This window comes from Oryctolagus cuniculus, chromosome 8 (genome assembly GCF_964237555.1).
Source record: "Oryctolagus cuniculus chromosome 8, mOryCun1.1, whole genome shotgun sequence".
NCBI classification, from domain to species: domain Eukaryota; kingdom Metazoa; phylum Chordata; class Mammalia; order Lagomorpha; family Leporidae; genus Oryctolagus; species Oryctolagus cuniculus.
In genome coordinates this window covers 99,756,540-99,780,701 of record NC_091439.1, presented here as the reverse complement: position 1 = coordinate 99,780,701, position 24,162 = coordinate 99,756,540, and the positions used below count along the sequence as shown (strand labels likewise).

General features: G+C 37.6%; 1 protein-coding gene across 13 annotated transcripts in view; it reads right to left on the bottom strand.

The window, feature by feature from the left end:
- Nucleotides 1-24,162, bottom strand: part of EPHA5 (EPH receptor A5) — a 368,448-nt gene that overhangs the window by 159,251 nt on the left and 185,035 nt on the right. Inside the window, exon 6 of one of the 13 annotated variants that reach the window (XM_051819770.2) lies at nucleotides 6,908-23,573. The exons of the other annotated variants lie outside the window; for them this stretch is intronic. Coding sequence (XP_051675730.2) covers nucleotides 23,524-23,573 — 50 coding nt within the window. The 3' untranslated portion in view covers nucleotides 6,908-23,523. Of the gene's footprint in view, nucleotides 1-6,907; nucleotides 23,574-24,162 lie in introns of those variants that run through there. 13 annotated transcript variants of the gene reach the window in all.

The window sequence follows — 24,162 nt, the reverse complement described above, 5'->3', positions numbered from 1 at the left end:
ATTAATAGCTGGATATGAGGTTTTTTCTTTCAATAAGGATATCAGTTCAGTGGTCTTAAATGCAACTGATCACTGACAGAAGGTTTACTGTTAAGGCATGATTATCTTCAAATGTTATAATTCTCCACATACAGAAAATTATAATGGAGGAATCTGTATCAAATAATATAGTGTTTACTGAAGACATCTGCCATTATAAAATTCTGAAAAGAGGAAAAACAAAATAAAGAGATTTCTTTGCCTGTGCATTTTCAGCCTTTTATTAGTTAGAATGACAATGAAAGAAATGCTGAAGCCAATAGAGCTGACACTGGGGGCTTAATTTTTTTTTTGCAGAAAACCTAAGGTAGAAGTCATTTTGAAATAGAAAAGCCAAAGAGAAAGCTATGAAGGAAAAACCGTATTTGTTGATTCTAAAATATCCAGTTACCCAATCCAACATAAACTGCTTGGACAGTTTCACTGAAATTATGTCTAGTGCTAAATTGTGAACAGGGAACACTACTCAAGTCATATATTGAAATGATCTCCCCTCTACATGGGATTATCTAGGAATCACAGCATAAGACACTTGAAATATAAATTCTTGACCTTTTTCCCAGATTCATTTTCATTTTAACGCAATGTCTTGAAAATAAGTAAACGTATTTTTATTTTAAAATAATATTTACAATATTGACATATATATATGTATTCTGGAGATGGAAATACACTAAATATGCATGAATGAACAATTATGTTAACCTACATAGAATTTTAATACTAAGTAGTATCAAATTTGAAATGAATATTTATATGACCTATATATTTCCAAGCATGAATTTAACTGACTGGAGATAGTCAAACATTTTTTAAGGATTTATTTTAATTATTTGAAAGACAGAATTACATAAACAGAAAGGGAGAGACAGAGAGAGAGAAATTTTCTATCTGCCGGTTCACCCTTCAAATGATCATAACGGTCAGGGCTGGGCCAGGCCAAAACCGGGAGCCAGGAGCTTTCTCCAGATTTCCCACTTGGGTCATTTTCCTATGCCATCCTTCAGCAGGGAGCTGGATAGGAAATGGAACAGCTGGGACTCAAACCTGTGCCCATATGGGATACTGACATTATAGGCAGCGGCCCGATTCAGCACACCACAGTGCCAGCCCCCAAACATGGCTTTTAATTTCAGCCTCACCATTAACCATATTATTGAAAAATTACTTAATTTTCTTATGCCTTAGTTTTCTCAATTTCCAATGAAGATTCTAAATAGAAATAATAGAGAATTAAATAAAACAGCATACAAATTACTTAGTTTTTTGCCTGGAACATCCTAAATGCTCTGTAACTATTAGCTACAAGTAATAGCTTTCCAAGGCCAACAGCCTTAGAGAATACATACAATATTACATTTAAGTAATTTCATAACAGAGAAACATTTGAATATTACTCATTCTCTTTTTGAATATAATGATGAAAAATAAACCGCTAGATACTTACATTGACTTTTTCAAATAATTTGTACTTATTTTACATTGGAGAATTATTTAAATATATTTTTCTCTAACATTTATAATAGTAATGGTGAAAAAGTGTGTGTGTTTATGTTTACAAGTGTGTTTCTGCAAATATATGAATGTATTTGTGGGGGTTCTTGTTTGAGGTAAGAAGAGAGGGAGAATTAGATTATATCATATCGATTTTTAGTATTTTTCATTTTCTCAGATTTCATTTTTAACCACTTTACAACATTATAATGTGAAAAGTCAGCAGTTTGCTATTCATGCTATAAATCCTATGGGTGATAAAACATACAGGAACACTGAAAACAACAGAAAGATTTACTGCGCTTTCATTCACGTTGTATCTCTACAATGCTCCACAATATTCCCACAGTTTAATCTTTTTGAGATTTTTGTTCACCTAATAACAAACCAACAACCAACTCTGAGAGCTGCATTGAAAATTTATTCCTAGCCATCGGGACTAAAGAAATGTATGCACCAAGTTTGGTTTTCTGGTGATGAAGATGTATGTGAAGAACAAATCCAATCACTATTCATGATTAACACTACACTTGTGTTTGGCTATACAATTTTGGACTTCGGGTTTTTTATGTAGTTTATTAATATGTATTTAAAAATCTATTAACAATAAATCCTATGAATGCAAAGAAACTGTCTATTGCTCTAAATCTAAATGTGTTACATTATCCTCTTTTAAAGAACTTCCAACTCACTGTAATATATTTTACATATAACAAGTAAAATCCCAATTATTTCTCAGTATTATCTTGTGCTTTTTAAAAAGTATTTATTTTACTATACACTTCTTTAAAATGTCACCAAATATATATCACCGAAGGTTAGATTAATGAAAGCCATCAAGAAAGAATTGCTTTTAAGCACATTATCTAGCCTTTAAAAGTATGGATCATGATCTCCTCAAAAGATACATAAACCTTGTAACCTCAGACACAATGACACATTTAAGGGTACAGAAAAAATTCTTTGACAGCTATAAAAAAGGGGCAAATTTTAAAACTGATGTATCCAGAGATTCAAGCTTAGGCTTTGAAAAAGGGCCATGAACATGTTGTGAAATGTAAAATGGAACAAGGTAGAGCAAAAGACAATGAAGAGAGTATTATTATAAAAGGAAGTCTGAGCAGGTCCGCTGAGATACAGTGACACAATATAATTGATGTTGCACAATCAGGCAGCTAAGCAAGCAGAACATGCTGTCTACTTCAGGAATCAGGTCTATGCACACATAAGATGACAGAGATGGTGGACAGAGTGACAGATGGATGAACAGATAAGCACATTCAAACATTTTCATACATAGGGCACGGCTACTAGAAAAGCCTGGCTTTTACAATTTAAGAATAAACCAGCTGTGTAGATTTGTGGATCATCTTATGAGAACTAATATAGTCTGTGGTTAAAATGACATTTCTGAAGCAAAACACTCTAGGCTCAAATTCTGATTTCCCTACTGATTGGTTGTATGCAAATGACTTAGATTCTTGATCTGTCAGTGTTTTCTTAAGTCAATGAGAAATTATTGTAACATGATGATAATATAATTGTCATTTTCTGCCCAGAGCAACATCATGGATTTTGCAATATTTGGTAAATATTGCTTCTTGCTGTAAAGAAACTTCCCTCACATTTGGTGACTTAAGAACAATGATTTAATAATCTTAATAATCCAAAGCACTAGCTGGGTGATTCTTCTGCAGAGCTTGACTGCATTCATCTTGTAAGAACTGGCCCTGGGTTTGTCCTAGAGGGGTGTACTTTCAAGCCTCAGGTGTCAGCTGGGGATATGGGAGTGACTGCCATGGCTGGAGCTCCAGCTCCCATCAAGGGCTCTCCACCCTCGAGGGAGATGGACTGGGTTTCTTCAACATATGGTGGTGTCAGGGCTCCAAGGATGGCAGGGAAGCTGCAAACCCTTAGAGGCACAGCCATTAGCAAAACACGTGATTCCTGTGGCCCTCTATGAGATGGCCCATACTCCAGAGCTGATGGATTAGACTCAGCCTCTTGACTAAAGAAGTGTGACTAGAGGCTGGTGGTACAGTGGGTCGAGCCACCACCTGCAACGCCAGCATCCACATGAGCACCACTTCAAATATCAGCTGCTCCACTCCAGATCCAGCTCCCCGGTAACACACTTGGGAAAGCAGAGGAAGATGGCCCAACTGCCTGGGCCCCTGCCATCCCTGTGGGAGAGCCAGATGGAATTCTGAGCTCTTGGCCCAGTTCCAGTTCTTGCGACTAATTGGCAAAGCGAACCAACTGATTGAAGATCTCTTTCTCTCCCTCTGATTCTTCCTGTTTCTAACTCTGCCTTTAAAACAAATAAATAAATCTTTTAAAAAAATGTGTGGCTATATTTTTATAGTCTACCATAGCTGTTATTTTTATTTTGGGAACTGGATGATTAAATAGAATCCCTATCTCTGCATAAAAAAATAGAATGAAATAAAATTTTCCCTCAGGTCTCTAAAGAAGCCCACAATTGATAAGTGTAATCACTGGAATACAGAAACTGCACTTACTACCCATTATTTTTCAATAACGTTTCCTAATATTTTCTCAAGAAATCAGTACGTGGTACACAGAGGTATGTATTGGTGCATAAACAGTATTAACAACATCTTTCTCCTCCACTTTTTAAAATGAAGTAGGATCCTTCTACCATGTAAACAGTGTGTGTTGCACGATGCACGCTTGCTCACTCTGAAATCGCACACAGCTCTCCATGTGGAAGTCCACTCAGCTGAGATGACTTTTTATGTGGGCATTTAATCGTGACAGTCACACCATGAAATCAGTGGTATCAGTGAGGTCAATCATTTGGCCCAAACTGAACTGTAGTTACTGCAAATGAAGTCATGAATCTGTAAAAATGATTCTTCAAAAGTTATGTGAAATGTCATTGCTATTTTAAAAAGTTTCTTTGATGTAACAGAAAACTCGTTGAACAATCAGTACTGCACTATTATAAGAGCAGGACCCCAAAGAAATAAACAAGGTACAATGTGAACAAGTGCAGAATGAAGATTCTAGAACTCTGCACCGTAGAACTGTACTTTCCAATTATCGGGTAGCCTTTGACAAATACTTCACTTGCTACCATCTTCACTTAAATATTGATGCACTCAGATGTGGTAAAAAATCATTGTCTACAAGCCAAATCATACAAAATCTTCAGTCTTTTTCTCTTGGAACTTAGGTGTTTATTTACTACAAAATTATTTAACTTTAGTATGAATCTTTGGGGATTTTACATTTAGTCAGACAGTGTAGGTTAATGCATACTGAGATGCTTTTGAAATAGGTATGGAATAAGAAGTTATAATGAAAATGCTAAAATGCAGACATCAAGCTGATTTAGTGTATTAGTGAAAATGTATCCTGACTCCTATATCTAAAATTTCTACTTTAATATTTAAGTTTAAGTAAGTGATTCAATATTATATTTGATTCTCATACTAAAAACCTGTACCCATTAAAACTATAACAATATGAAGCAGATTGACATAGAGATCTCATAAAGCTGTGACTTTCATCCAGTCTAAGAATTTAGAAAATGTGGTAGTAGAGTATCATGAAGTAAATGAGTGCAACTCCAAATACATGAGAGATCTTCAAAAAGTTCATAGAAAATGGATTTTATGAAAGAAACTGCATGGACTTGAAAAAAAATGGAACCAAAATAAACTCACATCCACTTGTTATCATGTGTCAGAACAGCAGCTACTATGAGTCACCAAGAAGGATAAAACATCAATTTGAAAAGAGTCCTTATCATGGCAACACGAACTGCTAACATTTAAGCAAGAAGAAACATCGAGTTAATGGTGAAGCTTGGGTGGAAAAATAGTGAAATTATTGATGCTTTATAAAAAAGTAATGGTGACAATGTCCCAAACAAATCAGCAGTCTCCAAATGGATAAATTACTTTAAGAAGGGATGAGATGAAGGGCTGGCACTGTGGTGCAGCCTGCAGTGTCAGCAATTCCATATGTGTGCTAGATTGAGTCTCAGCTGTTCCACTTCCAATGCAGCTCCCTGGTAATGCACCTGGGAAAGCAGCAGAGGAAGGCCCAGGTCCTTGGGCCCCGGCACCAACGTAGGAGACCCAGAAGCTGCTCCTGGCTACTGGCGTTGGATCAGCTCAGCTCCAGCCACTGTGGCCATTTGGGTAATGAACCAGCAGATGGAAGACCTCTCTCTCTCTCTCTCTCTCTCTCTCTGTGTGTGTGTGTGTGTGTGTGTGTATGTCTACCTCCCTTTGTACCTCTATCTTTCAAATAAAATAAATCTTTAAAAAAGAAGGTATGAGATAATGTTGAAGATGAAACCCACAATGGTAGATCATGCAAATCAATTTTTGCATGTAAATTTAATCTTGTTTGTGCCCTCACGGAAGACTCTGACAATTAACAGCAGAAACGAAAACAAACATCATAAACAACTCTACTTGTCTAGCTTACACAATTCTGACTGATACATTAAAATTAAAAGACCTTTTGCTTGATGGATGCTGAAACCATTGCATACAAATCAACTGACAACAAGAACAGAGCTTTCAATGGAAGTTGTAAACAAATGAAACCAAGATCATGAAGCCTTTCTTCCAAGTATTGTACTGGGAGACGAAACATGGTTTTAGCAGTACCATCCTAGAGACAAAACACAATGAAAGCAATGGCTACCAGAAGATGGAAGTGATATGGTCATGACAAAAGTGGATTGATTACTCAAGAGCAAATGCTAGGCAACAGTTTTGTAGATGTTCAAGATATTTTGCTTGTTGACTGCAGGGTCAGAAGCTATAGCACCAGTTTATCCTGCTTATTATGACAGTGGTTTGACAAAGTCAGCCCAAGCTTCAGCAGAAAAATGCCCGAGAAAGTTCCCTCAGTGCCCTTCTCCACCATCACAATGCTCCTGCTCATCCCTCTCATCAAACAAGCCCAGTTTTGTGACAGTTTTCCTGGGGAATCATTGCGGAATAAAATGTATAATTTTTATTTTACCTTTTAATTCCATTTCCACAAACTTTTTGTTGTATGCTAAATAAAATATACAGGTTGTGTACTAAATAAAGTAATAAGTTCATATACAGATGCATTGTAGAAGTTTTGCTCATGCACATTGACTGAAACTCAATTTCATTCAATGTATTAAGTTTTAAAACTTGTAAAATTTCATATATATACAGTATTTTCTGATTTTTTTTTCTATTTCTAATCAATTTAAAATGACTGGTTTGCCTGGAAATTAAAAAGTAAAAAAAAAAAAGCTAGGTACAATCTGCCTCAAAGAACTGATAAAGCAACACCAAATGAGAAACAAGCACATTAAAAAAAACTTAAATAACCTAACTTCAATAAATAATAATTTATACAATCTTACAAATATCTGAAAATCTACAGGTTGTGATCATTAAAATGAACAATGATTTTGATATAACAATGAAATTTTAATGCTGAATGATGCACACATGATGAAGTCAATTTTTTTAAAGATTTATTTATTTATTTCAAAGTCAGAGTTACACAGAGAGAGAAGGAGAGGCAGAGAGAGAAAGAGACAGAGAGAGAGACAGAGAGAGAGACAGAGAGAGATCTTTTATCCGCTGGTTCACTCCCTTATTTGCAGCAATGGCTGGAGCTGCGCTGATCTGCAGCCAAGAGCCAGGAGCTTCTTCCCAGTCTCCCACAAGGGTGCAGGGGATCAAGGACTTGGGCCATCTCCTGCTTTCCCAGGCCACAGCAGAGAGCTGGATTGGAAGTGGAGCAGCTAAGACTCAACCCGGTGCCCATATGTGATGCCAGCACTGCAGGCAGTGGCTTTACCCTCTACACCACAATGTCAGCCCCAAAGTCGATTTTTAAAAAGCATTTGAAGAGGAAAGTACACAAAATCATAAAATTATGACCAAAGGCCAAGGTTGATGAAATTGTAATAATCCATCTTGGAAACAAAGTTGATCTGGAGGTGATGAAAGAGTCACAAAGAATTGGTATTAGTATTTTTTCAAGGAGATCAGTTTTCTCTTTATGAAATAACACGTGGACCAGCATTGTGACGCAGTGCGCTAAGCTGCCGTCTGTGATGTTGGCAACACATATGGGCTCCCGTGCGAACTCTGGTTGCTCCCTTCCAATCCTGCTCTATGCTAATGTGTCTGGGAAGGCAGTGGAAGATGAACCACATGCTTGAGAACTGCCACCCACATGAGACACCCAGATGGGTTTCCTGGTTTCTGGATTCAGCTCCTGCCATTGTGACCATTTGAAGAGTGAACCAGCAGATGGGAGCACTTGTATGTGTTCTCTCTCTCTCTCTCTCTGTCAGTAGCTTTCCCCCCCACTCTGTAACTCTGCCTCAGATTAAATAACTAAAATGTTTTTTAAAAAGTTTTATGATTAAAATAGATGCTTAGTTTTCCTGATTTGAAACCAATAAACTATCAATTAATTATGTCAATTTATTCATCCATTAAATATTCATTAGTACCTGTTACATGTAAAAAGCATAGCAGCTGCTGCAAATTCAGTCATTAATAATACATGCACAATGACTGATTAGAGGCCAACAAACAAAAAGCGAAGGGAATCAGAGCAAGACCGATGTCTCCCCCATAGAGTCCTGCACTGTCACACTATGTAACAACATCTTCCAGAATGAGAATAGCAAATGATCTGAGAATTAGGAAAAACGTACAAACTGAGTAAGCTACATAGTTTTAGAGGGAAAAACAAAATGCTGATGTATGGAATAGAAAAATCTAGAGGGATAAAGGCTGTGTGTATGTGTGCGTGTGTGTGTGGCTGTGTGAGGTGGGGGCACATCCTTTTAAATGGGATGGTCACTGTCGCTCCCCCTCTTCGTGGAGGAACGACACAGGACCCTGCACTGTTCTTTTGTCTGCTTGGCCCTCGCCGGGTTTGCTGCTGGTTCTTCCCGGGTTGGCTACCGTCCCTTCCACCTCCGTGGAAGGGCGGTTCCCCCTGCCACTTTCCCCACTTCCGCGGGGGAGCGGCACACCACTGGCCGGCTCTCTCGGGGGCTGCTCAGATGTTCCTCAGGTGTTCCTGGTGCATGTTGTCTCTCTCCTCCTTTATAGTCCTCTTCCACCAATCCCAACTCTGCTACCCACGCCAAGTACGCTGCTCTCCTCCAATCAGGAGCAGGTCCTACAGTTTATTGGTTGAACTGGAGGCAGCTGTGTAGAAGCTGTTTCCTCCTCTCCCAGTGCCATATTGTGGGAGAGCAGATGCATAGAATAAGTCTTAATTCCAGTAACAGTCTAGTCCGAGTTGCTCCCCACAGTCATGAAATGGTTTTGAAAATATATTTGAATCAAAGGTGGCCCAGGTGGGGAAAAGCATGAATATTTTGGAGAGGATAATTCTATACAAGCATAAAATAAGTATGAATGTCTTGAGGACAGAATAACCCCAGAAAGTTTAATGATTAGCAAACAAGCAAGTGGATCTCACGAAATGAGTGAGCCAGAAGATGTTGGGAGATACGTACGATCAGCCAGTGAGTGAAAAAGCCCCAGTTCCCATAGGATTATGTCTTGTAATAAAATGCAAATTCAGTAGAGGCTTGTGAGCAGGATGTATATCAATTGATTTTTTTGTTTTTAAATATTTACTTATTTACTTGAAAGGCAGGGTTACAAAGAGGGAGAGGCAGAGAAAGACAGAGACAGAGACAGACGGAGAGACAGAGACAGAGAGACAGAGAGGTCTTCCATCTGCTGGTTCACTCCCCAAACAGACACACAGCTAAAGCTGTGCCAGTCCAAAGCCAGGAGCCAGGATCTTCTGAGTTTCCTAGTGGGTGCAAGGGCCCAAGGACTGGCCATCTTCCACTGCTTTCCCAGGCACATTAGCAGGAAGCTTGATCGGAAGTGGAGTAGCTGGGTCTCAATCCGGTACCCATATGGGATGCCGATGCTGTGGCATAGCGGGTTAAGCCACAGCCTGCCGCAACTGATATGTTTTTAAAAGATCCTGGTGGCTGCTATATTGAAAATAAACTATAGCAGTCAAGATGCTAAACAAGGACATGAATTAGGAGACTATCGCAGGAATCTAGTTAAGAAACAATGGTGGTTTGGATCAAGATATTAACAACGGAAGAAGTGATAACTAATGAGTGATAGATAAATTTAGTTGTAGACTAGTTAGGAGTTACTGAAGCTTAAATGTGACATTTTTAGGGAAAAAACACACCAAAGTATTGGAACTGTCAAAGCACACTTGACAATACCTGATGATAAGCACAGTCATTCCTGGATTGTTTCTTTTCTTTCTGCTTTTATGGCAAACAGGCCTGTTATTAAAGTCAGATACTCAGTGAGGATGGCTGCATCTTTTCTGTATCATTTCATTCATGTCTAAGGAAGCAAACCCAATGCACTTTAGTCAGCAGCTGCTTCTCACAAATTTCCCACATCTTGCCCACATCTGGGAACATACAGCAAGAAATGAGGCAACAAAAATTGGTACCTGTTAAATCACCACTGGAACACAGGAGTGGGTTATGAAAGATATAACAAAAAGATGACAAGAAAAAAAAGAGTAAAATTTAACTCTGGTTCTCAAGAGATACTCACATAGCAAACCAAAGTTACAATGATTAATTCATTTTCTACTCAGAATAATCACGGGGAATAAGGCAGGGTGCCACTCTGTCTGAACAACATATATGAATGGGAAGAGGAAAAGCAAAAGAGAATTTGCATGCTCACAAAATAAATCAGAGTTCTTCTGGTGATTTCTGAGTGAGAAGTAAATTCTTCAGTTAGGAAAGTATTCCAACGATTGTAGATTTGTTTCAAAAAATGGCCCTAATTCTCCAACTCCTCAATCTCTATGCCATTTGTCATGTGACTTTGCAGCTCCTCCTTGTTGTTAGATGGAAAACCAATATTGTGATTTTTTGAGACTTCTTACAAGTTTCTGGCAACAGATTACTTTGAAGTGATGACACGCTATTTATTTCATAAACCTGATTTATTATGATAAAAACCTTGGCCGACCTGTTGCAAGTTTAAAGATCATAAAGAGAAAAGGTTAGTTATTGTAACTCAAGTCATCTTAAAGCAGCCTGTCTTCTATTCTTCATGTGCATAAGAGTTCAAATAACATCAACAAAGTCACTGTGGTAGGCAGAATAAAGGCCGTCCCAAGAGACCCATGTTCTAATCCATAGAACCTCTGCATACGGTACATTTTAAGGGCAAAGGGAAGTTAAAGCTACAGATGGAATAAAGGTTGCTAATGAGCAGATAAATTATTCTGGATTATCCAGGTGAGCCCAGAATAATCACAACAGTACATAAGAGTGAAGACGGAGGGAGAAGAGGCGGCCAAGGTAAGGCAATGCATGGAAGTAAGCTATCGCTGATAGCCTTGAAGAGGGAGAAATGGGACTATCATCAAAGAACGCAGAAGTCCTGAAGCAAGACAGGCAAGGAAATAAATTCTTAAGCTCTCCTAACACTGGGATTTTAGCCCATGAGAGACTTGTATTTCTGACTTACAGAATTTGAGGCAATAAATGTTGGTTAAGTGTGGTAATTTGTTTTACTAGCAGCCAGAAGGAACATAGTTAACTATGCAACCTGCCCTGATTACACGAGGTTAAGGAAGCAAGGTAAGGCAAGCAGGTACATCCAGGGGATAGTGAGTTTGGAGGTGGTTTCTCACATAGTACACACTTTTGAAATGAAATGTCCTAACACTTTTTTTTTTAAATGTCCTAACACTTTTTTAGTGACAAGAGAAGAAGTTCTAGAGCAGCGCTCTGAGGAACAAGTAGGTACAGACTGATAGGAAGGGTAAAATAATTTTCCAAAGGAAATACAAAAACTACTCAAAGGAAAAAAAAATACTCATGTGTTATCTTCAAAACATCTATGAGATGGATCACGTGAAATACCTCTGCATTGATTCCAAGATTTTTTGCACCCAAAATTAATTTTTGAAGTCTATTTTTCCATGGACTTTTTGAAGTATCATATTTGAGTGTGTGTATCCCTGTTTGAGTGTCAGTGTGTGTGAGTATCTGTGTGTAGGACTGGATTTTCCAGGAGCAAAGGATTTTACTCACAGGGATATTTGGAATACCAAGAGGCAACCCTTCAGAAAACTCTTACGGATAAGAACAATGCTCTACAACATGCTGGCTGAGTTCTAATGCCCAAAGCAACTCCATCAACCCTGTACATCTGGATACATCGGGAGTTCCACAGAGAACATCTATCAGAACAGACAAGCTGGCTTATTCCTAACTCCTCCTCACAGTGATGGCTTCCTGGATATGGACTCTCAAACTGGCCCTTGAGAGTCAAGTCTGAGTCTTTTAACAATTGAAGGAAGCAAAGTTTTCTTGCCTTCTGGATGATGTGGTACATACATAAATTCTGGAACTGCTCTAGTCATTTTGCTGTGAAGGGAGAATTGCAGCTTGATATCAAGTAGACTGAGAAGATCCAGTTGTGCAAATCTCAGAGAAAAGAGGACAGATTCATAATCACAGCTCTTCTGAAACCGATGCTTTTCCATGATAAAACAGAACCTCTGCATTGTTTAAGTATGCTCTAGCTGAATTTATGTTACTTGCAGCTTCAAGGCTGCTATAGTAACTATGAATTTAAATCTCTGGATTACTAACTGTGCATAAAATTGAGATACAAGTTATATACTTCAGAGTTGCTGTGATGAGCAAAAATGGTACTGGATGATGCTTTTTATCATTTGTCTTTTAGAAAATATTGTGTAAGGAAAAATGACTCATGGGAGAATTAAAAACCAAAGCAATATTTGGGTCAGAAAAAGGCTGGTATACCTTTAGTTTTTCTGAGTAAGAAGCCACAGGGTTAGACGCCAGTGAGCAGTGTAAGGATTATTTAAGAACTGCTTGGAAAGAGGAACACATTCAGGACAAAAGCAGATTCTGGATTTTGTATTAATTTCACCAAAAATATTTTAGACCCTTTCTTAGGTAATTTATTTAACATACCCCATTAAAATTTAGGATAACTTGAAATGGACCAAATAGTTTAGCTACAACCACCACTGCCGTTGCCAGCATTTTTAAAATAAGTTTAAAGGACACAGAGTTTTAGGATAAATCCTGATTACAAATGAAAATATGAAAAATAAACTATACACTTAATGAAATAAATCCAAAGGAGAGCAGTGTGCTGTCAAACCAAAGTACAGCTGCACCAACAACCAATGTGATATTCTCTCTCTCTCTCTCTCTCTCTCTCTCTCTCACACACACACACACACACACACACACACTGTATCTGGTTCTAAAGATGTTCATGGCTTGTCTCTATAAAGGCTTTTACAATTTTAGCCCAAGAATTTAATCTCATGTGAAAGTAACTGAAGAAGCTACAGAAGCATTTTCTAAATATATGCAGAACATTTTTTCTAAAGTAAATACCTGCAGTACATATTTTCTAAATAGTTGCAGAACATTCATTGCCTCTGCAGCCTTGTACTAACCAACTACTTCATACCATCTCTCGAAAAGAGCACAGTGACATAGAGCAATGAATGTTTTCCTTAGAGAAAGTAGAGAAATTGTAGGACTAGAAATAATGGTGGTAGTTAGATACCAGAGAAAAACATAAAGCTGCATGATGTTTACAGTCCCCATCAATTACGTTTAGTAATTTCACAGTCTTTATGGATACACCACTCATGTTTCCAGGCGAAAGTCTGGAGAAATATCTGTAAATTCCAGGAGAAACTGAATGTATATTTTCCTTCAGAGGGTACTGATGACACCATCTTATTGGGAAACACTGAAAATCATTAACATTTGAATGCTTTTATTCTCAGATACTTTAGTTATCTGAAATGGGTGAAAATAGAAACCATTAGTAGCAGCCCTACCACTACCCATATTAAGTTCAAAATGTTATCAATTTGCTTTTTTGAAGGAAACTTTTTTTCTGACATAGAAACATTTCCTCTTATATGAATAGCATATCAAAAATTCATTAAGTGCATATACTATGAAATGAAGCCTTCCTACTATGAATATACTGTTAATAGAAAAAATAAACTGAATGATTAATAATTCCTAAGAAAATCAGTTTCATCTTCAAATAGCGCCTGCTATTTTATTAGGGAAGAAAGAAGATAACTCAAAAAATAGACACAGACTCTCTAAATTTGTATACTTTAAACAAGCAGATGTAATAAAATCAGAGAAATTTTAGTGTCAGAAAAAAAATATTGTATATATACTGTGCTCATATTACAAGTCTAGAAATTATTAAATGAGCCATAATTCAAGCATCAGTTTTTAATGTAGGTCATATTCTTGGGCTTTAAAGGCTTGAAAATTCAATAAATTATTGCATCTTCTTCTATTGGAGGAAAATTTGTAAAAAAAAAAAAAGTGAGAAAAAAAGCTGGTACTCAAAGGAAATTTGCTTAATGGAGTACATTTCCATCTGGAAAAAATCTCTTCAATCTATGTGCTCCTTCTGAAAAAGAAAATATTGTTGTCTTGGAGCCAAAGTACACATAGGTAAGTTGCTTTGACTCTATTTCAATGAAGTATCAAATGGCATGTGAATTATTAATAAAATGTAATACAACTGAGAAAATAAAAATGCTCCCAATAGTAAGATAATCTTGATAGTTTTTTCTCATTTCACTGTGTGTTAACAGTTCATTGAACAATGGGTCTTATCACTAAAATTGACTATGCTGGCACTGATTCTCCTCAACAAGGCATGGACACGTAAATAGACAACAGAGCAGTTGCGAAAATGAATTTTAATCAATTGTTAATCACTGCAAAAGTGTACCATGATTAAGCAGACTTGAGTGAAGTTTCCACAGACACACCCATGTCATAATAGAGGAAAATGAGACAGAAAAAAAGACACTGTGAAGTCCACAGGCCAATCCATGCAGTCACTCAAAATAATGAATGTGATGCTATCACTATTGATTTTAATGCCCAACTGCATTAATTCCTTACTAATTATCTTATTTCATTAGTCTTTATCATTCAATTTTTATCCAGTGGGAAAATAAGATCCTATATAGACAGAGCATGGCTTTGACTACTTCAGTATATTTCAGGATTCTCTGTAGAGTAGAATAAATACAGGAGAAAGTGAATAAATACGTGATATTTGAATGTCAGGGAGTTAATTTCAGGGAAACCACTTGAAAAAGTTATTTCAATACACTGTGCCACAAATTTTCTGTATCCCAAGTACTCTGGGTTTATAATATAACAGTGGATTCATGCATATGCTTGACTTAAACATGATTTTGCATCTGTGGTTTCACTACTATAAGACATCTATAAAGCACACTGACAAGACTTACACAAGGCATAATTACAGTGCCTAAAGAAGACACGAATCATACAGTTAGGCTGTGGAGTCTACGAGAATGCACTTTAAGATACATGTTTAGGTAATTCTTAAATGAAAAATATTGTGAATTTCCAATAAACAGCACGGTAATCATTGCATAAAATCTTTCAAGAATGGACTTAGTCATATTCAGTGAATCCTTTTGGCAAGATTACAGTGTCTAAACAAGACATATTAAGAAAGTAGACTGGCTATTTAAGCATGACATTAAAGAATATCTATTTCAGGGTTCTGAAAACCTAAACCTATGAATTAGGGTTGTATCTGGATCTGGATCCTCAATTAAAAAAAAAAAAAAAAAGAAATGTCAAATAAATAAAAAATAGTATTCAGACAACATCTCTATAGTAACTGGAATTATAACACTGATTTGAATAAGAGAAGCCATCAAACAACTTCTCAATGAATTATATTAACAAACACAAGTATGTGAACTTTCTTGTTCCCCTGTTCCCAGGAAACATCTTAGAAAAGCAGAGAGAACAGATAGTTCTAGAGCCCTGTATTCAGAGTAACCTCATGGAGGCAGAATTGGCTCATATCAGAGATCAGAAGCAGCTTTGGCACGGAAGCAGCAATTTAACAGGATCTGAAAATGGAGCTATCTTGGATAATTTGTAAGAAAACAGGCTCCCATAGAGGAAACAGCACTGTGACGCTCTATAGTAACTCAGAATATAACAGCTGTAGAGTAAGAATTCCTTGATTCAGATTCCTATTCCCTCACTTAACAGATCCAAGATCTTGGGAAAATCACTACACATATTTATCTTCCAGTTTAAAAATGGCAACAGTAATTTTCTATCATGAGGATATTGCTAGGATCAAATAAAGAGAGGTAAATGAAGTTCTTTGTATAAAAACGTGAGGAGGTGCTGACATGTGCTCAGCATCATTTTCAGATCTTCATGTTGCCCCAACAGGGAGAAAGAGAAGAGACAGAAGGCCCTGTAGTGTTTTTGCAGTCTTTTAGGTGAGTATCTAGCGAAGTTAGTCAGTGAACAAAATCATTAAGTTTTCATCAATGAACAAAGCATGCACGTTGACAGGTTCTAAAAATGGTCCACACAATCCTCTAATCCGTATTAACTAACAGTGATGAATTATGGACATGTTCATTGCATTAGAATCTCATCTTTGAACGGTTTTCAAAACAGCAAACAGGCATGGTAGCAAGCACAAGCCAGAGCCTCAAGCAAGCCAGGTTCACAATAGACAGACAGCTTCAGTTGGCAAAATTTAAAGGATTTGTTGGCAACCATACCAGAAATCTAATCTTGACGGAGACACTTCAGTGTGAGGCCAATATATGTAATTAAACAAAACATTTTTTCTCCAGATATTTACCTTTTAAAATTCAATAATTCACCAAATACCCATCCCCATGTGAAAACGATGTAGTCAATGAGATTTATACTTTTTCAAATACATACTGATTTAAATAAAAATTCTGAATGTTTTCTATACAAAAAGTATCTTCGCAGTTTGCTCTTATTTTGATACTATCACATTGCTGTTTCTTTATGCTATTGCTATGGATATTTAACAAAACTAGAAAGATTCAATGTTAATATTAAACTCAATGTTTTAAAAAATCATTGTCCGTTTAGTCCACATTATAGAAGAACTTTCTTGGTTTAATCCAAGCTTATAGCAGGTGACTTTTGTTATCAATAGTGTCAGTACTTCTAGTCACTATTTTCATTTTCAAATGTTCATCTTTTTCTACGCATTATACTCATAAAGTCCAAACCCTATTTTCCCCATAGTTTATCCCATGAATTCATACTATTTGGAATATTACTGAAAAGTCTCTTAAGTGTTACTATGATAGCATTTTCATGTACTTTGTTACATGCCAGATATTATACTAGCTGTTTTAAAAATATTAACTCATTTAATTGTTGTAATCATCCTATGTCATATGCATATTATTTTATTGCTCTTTATAAGTGGATAAACCGTGGCCTTGGGATAGCTATCTAGATCAAAACACTAGCTAATGACACAGACAAGTCAGAAACCAGATACTTTGGCTCAAAAAGTCCAGATCTTTAGCCAAAATTCTAATCATCAGTCTTATGTAACAGATATAAGAAAACACAGTTTCTTCTTTGTTTATTTCATTTTGAAGATAATAAAATATATTCAGTCCACCATGTAGGAAAAAGGTAAAGTAACTGACAACAAGGTCCAGTACTTTGTTTTGTTTTCTTTTTTTTTAATTTTATAAACTTGTATATAACTGAATTTAAAAATCACTATTCCAGGACTTCAATCTGAATATAGACTTCCTACAAATAGGGTGGTCAAAGAATCTAGGCCCCTATGACTGGTGAAAGTTCGTAAGACAAATGTAGTGCATATGTAGCAGTAAAAAGCAGTACGTTAGATGGTCAAAATCAACATGTGTGAATGTAAAGACATTTTGATTATGGTGGAAAATTTCTGGACAGAAAGAGGCATATAATATAGCCAACAATTACATTAAAATATATGTATATACTATTAAATAAACATTCTGTAATAAGAAAACGCAAACATATAAAATAGTTGCTCTTAATTTATGAAAATATTCATTTATTTATTTGAAAGGCAGAGGTAGAGAGAGAGAGAGAGGAGAGAAAGAGAGAGAATCTTCTTGCTTGCTGGTTCATTCCCCAAATGGACACAATGGCAAGAGGACCCCATTTTGATTTCTTACATGGGTGGTAGGGGCCCAAGCACTTGGGCCTTGTACTTTCCCCATGCATTACCAGGGATCTGGATTAGAAGTGGAGCAACTGGGTCTTGAACCAGTGCCCATATGGGATGCTGGAATTGCACATAGAAGCTTAACCTGCTGCACCACAATATCAGTCCCCAAAATGGTTGCTCTTTAACTCAGGAGAAGAACAAATGGATTTGGGATAGGAATCAAGGATCTGTTTAGTGTCAGAGGATGGCAAATCTGACAATATCAGGTATATAGGGGCAGGTGTATCATCATGTATGCCCACCTCAAATAAAGTACTTCTTGAAGACAGTATTTTTTGTGAACAAACTTCATCTGTTTTAGTATTTTAAGTATGTGAGAAATACAAAAATATGCAAATGGCAGACTGTAGAAAAACGTACTTCAAGGCTATAGGACTAGGCCGGTGCCACGGGTCAATAGGCTAATCCTCTGCCTGCAGCGCCGGCACACCGGGTTCTAGTCCCGGTCGGGGTGCCGGATTCTGTCCCAGTTGCTCCTCTTCCAGGCCAGCTCTCCGTTGTGGCCCAGAAATGCAGTGGAGGATGGCCCAAGTCCTTGGGCTCTGCACCCGCATGGGAGACCAGGAGAAGCACCTGGCTCCTGGCTTTGGATCAGTGCGGTTTGCTGGCCGCAGCACGCCAGCCGCAGCAGCCATTGTGGGGTGAACCAACGGAAAAGGAAGACCTTTCTCTCTGTCTCTTTCTCTCACTGTCCACTTTGCCTGTCAAAAAAAAAAAAAGAATATAGGACTAGCATTGTGGCGTGGCACTGCAGGTAAAGCCACCACCTGATATGCCGGCATTCAATATGGGCACTGGTTGAGTGCTGGCTTCCCCACTTCCAATTCAGCTCCCTGCTAATATGCCTGGAAAAGCAGAGGAAGGTGGCCTAAGTGCTTGGACCCCTCTACCCACATGAGACACCTCAATAAAGTTCCTGGCTCCTGGCTTCAGCCTGATCCAGCCCTGGTTGTTGTGGCCATTTGGAGAGTAACCCAGCAGATGGAAGATTTCTCTCTGTGTCTCTCCTCCTTTCTATGTAACTCTGACTTTTAAATAAACAAATAAATCTTCTTTAAAAAATTCACTGAGAGCCTAAAGACATAAAATAATCAGCTCAAACAAGTGCTCAGTTTAAGGGACCCTAAGAAGAGGAGGGAGCCCCCAGGATGCCTGTGAAGACGGATGGCAGCCATTCATCAAGATCCAGTGTGTTTCCACAGACTGTCTGAATTACAATGCGGATGGAATATATTCACTTTACAAAAGGACCACTGACTGGGGGGGGAGTGAGAAATCCAGGTCATTAGAATTTTCAAATAAACAGGAGAACTCAGGTGACTCAAAATATTCTTAACTTCTAAAACATAAGCACTTTGTGCTACCATTTAATCTATTCCAAAACTGACAAGAGAAGCCATTCCTTCATTTCTTCAATATCCACTTCGTACCTCATCTAACTTGGTTAACTGAAGGCAGGAAGCAATTCTCTTCCTGCTCATTTTCTTCTACCTCAAGAACCCAACATCCTCTTGGGAGCCAATTATCTAGTTAATGTGGTACAACCTTCTTAAACCTGAGACATGCAGGGTCTACAGCTTCAGTGTGAACACACACAGGAAGCTGTCTGTGTGTGTGAAAATGGATTTTACAAAAAAAAAAAAAGAAAGAAAATGGATTTTACATTTTCCTGATATAGAGGCAAGAACGAATCGTGTAGATGATTAGATTGTAGAGTCAACCTGCTACCCCTGGTAGCTGGCACAGGTGCTAAATGCTTCTTTAATCATTTGAATACAATCTGGACTGGAAAGTGGTCTAAGTTAAATTACAGTCCTGGGCATTACTTTTATGAACTGGGAGAAGGAACTCAATGACCTACTGAAATAGAAATTTTAAGGCAGATTTATTGTCCAGATCTGTGAAATCATCCACCGATTACATCTTCAGAAATGGCCCCGGAGACACTCTCTTTGCCACGACAACAATAGAAAAAAATAAGGATGTTGTTGCTTTTTAAAAATTTCTGTCACTTCTGTTCTCTGTATGTGTGAACACAGAGCTTGAAACTCCACTGAAATGACTGCCTGGTTACAGCAGGTTTCAGGAGTGGAAGAAGCCAGAGCTGAGCTTCAGCCTGAAAGGAGGGTGAGCACAGATCTCATACAGGCAGTAGGGCTGGAATGGTAAGAACTACAGTCTCTGGCATGCGGAGACTGAACTAATAGGACAGTTGATGTGAGCTCCCAATGGTAACAAAGTCCAGGAATCAAATCTAAATGTAGTGACCCAGTCAGTTAGGGCCTTTTCATGACCTTCAGACTTCCATTAGTTTATGAGCCCATGGCCATTTAACCAAGAGAAAGGGGCTACCCTTAAAGAAGGCCTCGGCAAGAGCAATGCATGTTAACACTTTTCATCTTCCGCTAGCATTTCTGAAAGGCATCTGCAACCATTTCTAAATACACTGGAGAGCAAAGGGCTTGGAGGTAAACAGCCCAGCCTTTCAGAGGTTATTGACTATTGCCCTTTGAGCTAGCTCTGATACCAGAAAACCATTAAGAAACAATGATGGAGATGGAGGCTACAAGGGGCTTGGGTGAATGGGATTTGGGGCTGAGTCCACTTTATAGTTGGCACAGTGATACCTCTGATCTATCTTTCAGTTATTTCACTAGTCCTCTGTGGTGTACTTGGAAAGTTTATTCTGTAACTATAAAAACAGCCCTTTTTGCCTCAGGGGTCTATGAAATAAAAGCTGTAAAATTGTAGAAATGGCAAAACTAAGGACCTCTTTCCTCTCCTACTAAACGAGGAAACACAAATTCCTAGGAGAATCTGTGCCAACATCAATAATATGGAAAAAGAAAGAGGGTTACAAATACATAAGGAGATTTAAATTGTCTGATCTATATAGAAGAAAACAATGTTGGCAACTAAAAATGTGTTTCATCACACTTTGACTAAAATGAAAAGTGTTCTATCCACCAAAGAGAATCAACAAACACCCTGGCACCTGAAAGAGAGGAGGAAGAAGGGTGAGAGTGTGGGCGGGAGGGAGGGTAAGGTGGGAAGAATCATTATGTTTCTAAAGCTGTATATATGAAATGCATGAAGTGTGTATACCTTAAATAAAATTTAAAATAACACAATGGTCAAACAAGTGATAATCAAGCTTTAAATATCTCAATAGAGATCACCAGAAAATGACTCCTCTCTTTTTACAGGAACAACAGTGCCCTTTCACCCTCTTATTTCTGTTTTCTTAAATGTCTACCTCTACAGCTTAAGCCATCATGCTGGTCAACAAGGTTGGGAGTAAAATGAAAGGGTCTGGTGAACTGGGATGATCACATCCTCCAGATACCACAGCGAGAAGCAAGAAACCACACCTTCAAAAGACAGGGATCCTCAACTTTAGTGATATTTCCAGTACACTGGGGCCAATGAGGAGATAGTCTCCAAAGTAAGAGACAAGTTTGCTGCACTTACACTGATGTCATGTCAACACAGCTCTCCTGAGGGCAGGTTCCAAGCACTTAAACAATTAAAATTTGGTATACTTCAGTCTTTATGCAGAATTCTGTCCCTTTGCATATTAAATAGTAATTCTTGTTTTGTGATTAGATTGAGCTTATTTTCTCTTGGGATAAAATATACATATGTGTACATTAAAAGAGCTATAAACTAGCTTAAATGTACCTAGTGCAGTTATTTTTAGGGAAAACTTTACATAGAAAATATGATAAATAGATACAAATTTATGAGCCAACAAAACTTTCAATGAAACTGCTTTCAACAGAATTTTTAATTCATATACTATATGGCTGTCATTCAATAAAATAATAATAATCATAGCATTTAATAAATCCCACAATGATTTTTAATCCATTTACAACTAAAATAAATCACTTAAACACATTTATCAGAAAAAAATCTTTAAAAGAACTTGCGACTAAAGTTTTATACAAAATCCAGATAGGGTTCAGCTTATTTACAAAATATTCAGATACTGAAAATTAAATACAACAACTCACTGCCTGCAGGATTGGTACTTGATGTTTCTTCAGTCAAGTAGCCTGAAATTTAAAGCTTTTGAGGAGTTACTTGGACTTGATGATTTTTGTGGAAATTGAGTTGGTCTGGAATGATGATACTAAGGAAAACCTTGTTTTGACTTTTGGTTAGGCTTGGAAGAATTTTACACTGTGTACCATGAACAACTGGGAAAAAAGTAGCCAGCAAAAGTCAACAAGATGTGTGCTCTGAATATGAGTGTTTGTTTTATGTGATAGCTATGCCATAACCAGCTAGATAAAAATTAATCTTTCTTGGCATTTAAGATAGTCAAGTCCAAATAACATACTTTGAAGTCTAATGGACCAGTGCATCAAAGACAACTAGAACAAATATTTATTTATTTACCACATCATGAAACAAATAAACAGTCACTTCCTGTATCTAGCTCATCAATGGAGTCTTTCAAGGACGTTAAGGTTTCTCAAGCAAGAGAATTTTCAACTGAAGAGAATGTCAACTGAAGTTTCCTATTGTGACCAAGTAAGTCTGAAAGATGCTATATAGGGGTGGGTACTGTGATATAGTTCGTTAAACCTCCACCTATGGCACTGGCATTCCATATGGGCGCCAGTTCGAGTCCCAGCTGCTCTAATTCTGATCCAGCTCCCTGCTGGTGGTCTGGAGAACAGCAGAGGATGACCTCCGTGCTTGGGCCCCTGCACCCACGTGGAAGGAGCTCCTGGCTAGAGATCTGCCCAGCTCTGGCCGTTGTGGCTATCTGGGGAGTGAACCAGTAGATGGAAGACTCTCTGTGTCTCTCCATCTTTGTGTAACCCTGCCTCCCAGATAAATAAATAAATCTTTTAAAAAAAGAAATATGCTAGGTAAGAAATGTCAAATCATAGATTTTATAGCCAGAATTATTTGAGAGGTCATAATTTTAGAACAACAGGTTAAGTCAACATTTGTGATGCCAGCATCTCGTATCAGAGTACTGGCTTCAGTTCTGGCTGCCCAGCTTCTGATCCAGCTTCCTGCTAATATGCCTGGGAAGGCAGCAGAAGATGGCTCAAGTACTTGGGTCCCTGACACACAAGTGGGAGAGAAGGATGGAGTTTCTGTGTCCTGCTTTGGCCTGTCCCAGACCTGGCTGTAGTGGCCATTTTGGGAAGTGAACTAGTGAATGGACAGTCGGTCGGTCTCTCTCTCTCGCTCTCTCTCTCCCCTTCTCTGTCCATTGTTCTGCCTTTTAAATAAATATATAAATAAATCTTTAATAAAGCCAGTATTTTTCTGATATGTGAAGATGTCCAGAATGACTCTAACTGAATTACCCAGATACCGTGCATTATTTGGGGGTACTCTTGACTGTTTCCCCCAACTTTATGCATCAGAGGAACCTGAACTCAGTGTTAAGCGCTTTCTTTTTCTTAAGAAAAACTCTTAAGTGACATCCGATAGTTTCTGAGACTTATTTTGGATAAGAATTGATAACCAACTCCATTTCCTCCTTCCACAACTGAGAAGCTTACACTAACATTACGTGAATCAGTCATGCACATCCTATGTCATTGTGCACACTGGTGGCAAGGATGCTTTCCCAGTCCAAAGCCCAGCAGAGACACCAGTGAGGGACAAAGCTGGACAACCCTGGACTGAGTTGAGGTCCAATCACAGGGGACAGCTACATATTTTGGCTTTTAATGTCTTTATCTTCTCCTCCCAGATACTTTTCTACTTTTTGTTAGAAAAAAAAAAAAGTTACACGTAATTCTTGGGCTTAGAATGATTTCTTTCCGCACAGTTGCCTGAGTTTTTAAATCAGCTGCAGTTTATCTTGGACTTCCATTTGATCATGTTGGTTTGCTTAAAATCGAACATGTGAAGGGAAAATGCAGAGGTGTTAGCAGCACAGACAATAGTCTCTACTCGCTAGTAACAATGAAATACACACGTGGAGCTTAGATTTGTTTTTACATGGTTGCACAGCAGTTCACAGCTATTCAAATTTTGCTAAAATGAACCTAGCAAAATTGGTTTAACTCACTTGTGTTAAAATAACAATAGAAATAAATTTTCAAAAGACTATCAAAATCTGCAAAGAAAATTCAGCAGTGATGCCAAGCAAGCAATCAAATAAATAAGCAAATAAATTCTGCCTGATCACAAGGTAAATGAACAAATTAAAAAAAAAAAAAAACTTGAATGTAACAGAACAACAATGAAAGTAAATTTAAGGTATAAACATGCTCTGAATGGAATTAGATAAGACTAAACACTTTCCCGCAAATGTATGTGATACAAAAATATATTTTTAAAGCAAAATACTAAATTAGGATATATGTATATTTTGATCTGTGGGTATATGTGGGCTTAGCTTTTATTCGTTTAAAACGCATAAAGCATTTTGAGATGTTTTCTGATCTACATCCTGGCTTTCAGCTGATGGGTATTC